The sequence below is a fragment of the Parasteatoda tepidariorum genome, chromosome X1 (genome assembly GCF_043381705.1).
Source record: "Parasteatoda tepidariorum isolate YZ-2023 chromosome X1, CAS_Ptep_4.0, whole genome shotgun sequence".
Taxonomy (NCBI): Eukaryota; Metazoa; Arthropoda; class Arachnida; order Araneae; family Theridiidae; genus Parasteatoda; species Parasteatoda tepidariorum.
This window is the reverse complement of record NC_092214.1, coordinates 21906588-21911166: the sequence shown is the minus strand read 5'-3', so window position 1 is coordinate 21911166 and position 4579 is coordinate 21906588. Positions and strand designations below refer to the sequence as shown.

Sequence of the window (4579 nt, the reverse complement as noted above, 5' to 3'; positions counted from 1 at the left end):
AAATAAAAATCATCATGCATCCAATTAATCAAGATCAGGTTAATGAACGAATTCAAGAAAAACTGCCAAAGAAAATTAGATCTAATTTTTCAATTTAAAGAATTGTTTTCACACATGAAAAATAAAAACATAATTAGCAGTTATAAAATGACATTGTTTCTTTTAGAACTGTGTAAAACAAGCACTGAAGAGGTCTAATCATTCGCTCACCAAGTCTATAGCTGTCAACTGAGATTTCTAGCTTCATGATATATTAAGCAAGGACATTCGACGTCATTGTACAAAGCTTCTTTAGTTTGTTTTGACTGCATAGGTGGCGCGGGAGTAAAGATCTTTCTTTTCATTAAAAAAGAATAACAAATAAAAGATGCTGTGGCGGGAAGAAACTAGAGTTTGTTTCGTTCACTCGGTTCTAATTATGAGGGTGCTTGCATGTTTTACACTAGCTTGGTCTTGGTTGACCCTTGCTGCAGCACGATGTCCGACTGATGTATTGGTTATGTACAAGACAATTTTACAAACAGAATGGTCTGAAGAGAAATTTCCTAAGCAATATCCAGAATGGAGACCACCAGCCCAGTGGTCAGTTGTTGTTGGTGAGTTTATTTTATAAAGCATATGAACGAAAATATTAAAAAGAAAAAAACTCTTAGCTGAAAACGAACAGAAATAAAATCTAGTATCACAAAATTTCAAATTATTTCTTTAATATTTCACTAATTTAAGACAATTAAGTGACTTTAGTTAATTGATCTATTAATTACACTGATAAATTTAACAATAAGCATTTAAAAAGACTTTAAGGCTAAAGGCATCTCATTATGAAGAGCAGAAAAATTTTCAGCAAAATATTAGAAAAATTTGAATTTATAGCATGTAGACAACATGCATTTTTATTAAATCGTATGTGATTAGTGATGCCAAGTGAAATTTAATAAAAGATTTAAAATTAAAGTAATCCAACATTCCTAACATTTTTCCTATATCAGAAAGAACATCATATTTCTCTTGTAATCTGAGAAGCAATGTCATTTTAATCATTTAGAATGTCGGACATTTTAATACTTTTTAATATTTTGTGGTTTTTTTTTTACAGTTTATTAGGTAGCAGACAAAGTGCGAATGAAAATTAATAACTAATTTTAGTAAAAAATTCTCTACTAGCCCCCTAAAGCTATATGCTTTGTCTGCCGAAAAATAATTAAAACAATAAAAAACTAAGTACTGTCTTAAAAATTGTCTTATCAATCCGAACATAAGAATCTCAATAAGTTATGAATAACTTTTGGAGCATTTTAAGACTAATGAAAAGCATTTAAATTATGATATTGAAAAAATTAAAACGTATTAAAAATTTTAACCAGTCCTTTTAAATTTTACATAAATTTTGCCCAAGTAGAGCCACAACTGTATCAGCACCAAAAATTCACCTATTTCTCATTAGCACTAGCCTAAGGATATTGGTCACTAGATATATGATATTCGTTCCCTAACCCTTTAACTCTTGAACATGGCAGCCCAATGAAAAGTGCTTCGAATTAAAAAGTAGTAAAATTTAAATATTTTAAATAAATAACTACTTTTTTTCATTCGCTATCACTTTAAAATTTTTTTAAAAAAAGATAGTTGCGTAATGAAACACATTGATCCCTTAGAATACATCACGCTAGGTCAAAAATAATAGTATTTATTGGAGGGGTATTGCATTATAAATACTGCTTATAGGTTTGCGTTTTAGGATGGTTATCTCTTCAGTTGATTGTAACATGAAAGCAAAAATATTTTTCCCTTAGTATAATATTTGTCAAAATTTTATTGACAGGAAATATAATGGTCAAGGAAGAAACTATGTACCATGATGAATTAAACTTATTTAGTATAAAAAAAAAGGGTTCGTTTATTTTAAGAAAAATTTAAATTTATGCCCTTTAAATTATCCTGATCGGTATGAAAAATTTTATGAAAAATTTAAAATTTTCACAAAGCATTAAATTCGCACAAAAAATTATATCTATAGTGGCGTCTCAATATATTTTTTGTAACTCCATGCAGCATTTGGTTGTTTAGAACTTAAAAATGATACATAAATCTTAAAGACGATGCTTATAAAATTTGAACTGCTTTGTAATCAAATTAAAATGTGAATATACTGCATGTGCCATTGTTTTTGAATGTTTATTGCTCATTTTTTCCTCCGTGTTATCATTTAACTTTTGAATTTAAAAACGTAACTATAGTGTTGAGTATAAAAATCCTTTTTAAAAATACAATGAATCAAACTACAATAATTCCCTAGTAGCTAAAATATTTTTAAATGATCCTCCAACTACTTATTCACACTTTTACTAAAATTAACAGATATACAGAGAAAATCAAGTACCGGAACTGGAGCTTGAGTCGGTGAGCTCCAGAGCTGGGGTTGGAGCTTTAAATATTCCTATGCTTCAGGGCTCCAGCACTTTCCATGTATCTTACAGATATTTAAGAGACCTGCTACATTGCAACAGCATTGCACGCTAGCCAAGCTGCTGTAGAAAGACTATTCTCGGCATTAAAAGACATTTTTAATGATTTAAGATAAAGTATGAAGGAAGATTTATGAGATTTTATTTTTTTCTTCTTAAGAATGAACAAATGAGACTGTGAATTTTATTAAATTTATATTTTCTGTGTTAGCTGATTATTATGTAATATTTTTGCTTCAAAAATATCATACATTGTACAATTTTGTTTCAAAAATATCATAAAAAAATTTTTTAGTTTGTTCGCGTTGCTTGGAGTTTTTAGTTGTAATGAAAAATTATAAGAAAGGTAAAAAAAATTCAATTCAAGCAACTTTATGATAAAAAAATATCTTATTATTTGAATCTAGTAGATTTTGTTTCATGACCAAAATACGGTTTAATAATATCTTACATACAAAAACTCCTAGAAGTTAAAATGAATAATTTCTTAACGTAACGATTAAAAATAAATAATTATGTTCAATTAATTTAACTTTTTTAAGCAAAAATTATTTCATCACAGTTATTTTCTTATGAACTACACATTTCTAAGTAAAAATCGCTTTTTATCCCATTATTTAAGGAAAATAAATAAAATAATGCTTTAAAATTTTTTAACAAGCACTTTCTGTATGGTCTGTGAAATAAACATCCATTTCATCAATTGACCAGGCTTTATTAAGCATTTGATTTACTTTCTTGTAAAACATGTTGCTTCGAGAAAATATTTAATTATATGCCATTTAATTATACACATACTTTTTTTTTAAGCTCATAAATAATGGTATCAGTTGCATTTCTTATCCTATAAAAATTTCTTTAAGTCTTTCTGCCTGAAACTTTTTCGTTAAATATTTTGAAATTTTTTGACTCATTATGTGCATGCTCACACTGGAACCAAATTAATAAAATATTGAGGATGCTCATTTTCAAATCGTTCTAAAACTTACTACAATTTGATTTCAAAAAAGTTATAGATTTTTATCTTTATATAACGAAATTTAAGATACAACAACTTATTTTTCATTAGTGTGAAGCAGTCGCTAAATTTATAAAGTATATAATAGAAAAAGGATACCCTAAGTTTTTAAGATATTTTTTTTTATTTAGTTGTGTAGTATTAATTTTATTTACTGGTAAAATATTTCAGCTATATCGATAAATTCTGTAACTTGTAAACATTTTCTACAATCTAGAAAACTTGGGTAATTTTTTTAATAATATTCGAATCTGGACTGATAAATTTCGATAAAAGTATCAAATATCTTTGTTATGTATGTATCATTTAAACCAGTAAAAATGGACATTAGCCCGTAATGCAATAATTTTGTCTAGAAATAGTTGGTTATCCGAAATCTTAACAAAGAATAGAATATTGGCCTTAACCCGCTTCGAAGGGATATTAGAGAGGCTTTTTAGTTCCCTCATGCGATGCATATGCTGCGATGTTAGAAGAAAATGGTTAGGGAATTTGAAAATGTCTGCATTTTAACTATTATGCCAGTAAAAGATAGTTTTAAATTTGAATACCTGAACCTCAGGGAAAAGGGAGTTTAAAAAGTGAAGCAAAAAGTGTCTATGATGCTTAAAGGAAAGTAAAAAGAATTTGGATCGATGTAAAGAAGAAATAAAAATAAATAAATAAACGAAAATAAATAAGTAAAAATAAATAAGTAAATAAAATAAATAAATAAATAGAAAAAATAAATAAATAAAAAATTAAATAAAAATAAGTAAATAAATAAAAATAAATAAATTTAAAAAAATTAATTAATTTCAAAAAACTTAATTAATTGTGTTACAGACAATTTTTTCCAACCAGGTCCCAGAGGTAAAAGCAACATTACGCCTATAGTGGCGTGCAAAGGACTCCAGCTAGTATGTTATTTTAGTTATTTACCAAAAAAATATGAAGTAAAAATTATTTGTCTGCCAAAATTATCTGTCTTGTGTTTTCAATACAACGCAGTTTTAATATGCATCTTCTTAAAGATTTATGTATCTTGTGAAGTTATATGTCTAACATATGAGTTATATGTATAACAGTCAGTATCTGATAGCCAATATCTCCTCAT

General features: G+C 27.1%; 1 protein-coding gene across 1 annotated transcript in view; it reads left to right on the top strand.

Moving 5' to 3' along the window:
• The first annotated feature begins 340 nt into the window (after positions 1 to 340).
• Positions 341 to 4579, top strand: part of LOC107437523 (M-spondin) — a 25861-nt gene continuing 21622 nt past the window's right edge. Inside the window, exon 1 of the mRNA XM_043040076.2 lies at positions 341 to 596. Coding sequence (XP_042896010.1) covers positions 368 to 596 — 229 coding nt within the window. The 5' untranslated portion in view covers positions 341 to 367. The remainder of the gene's footprint in view (positions 597 to 4579) is intronic.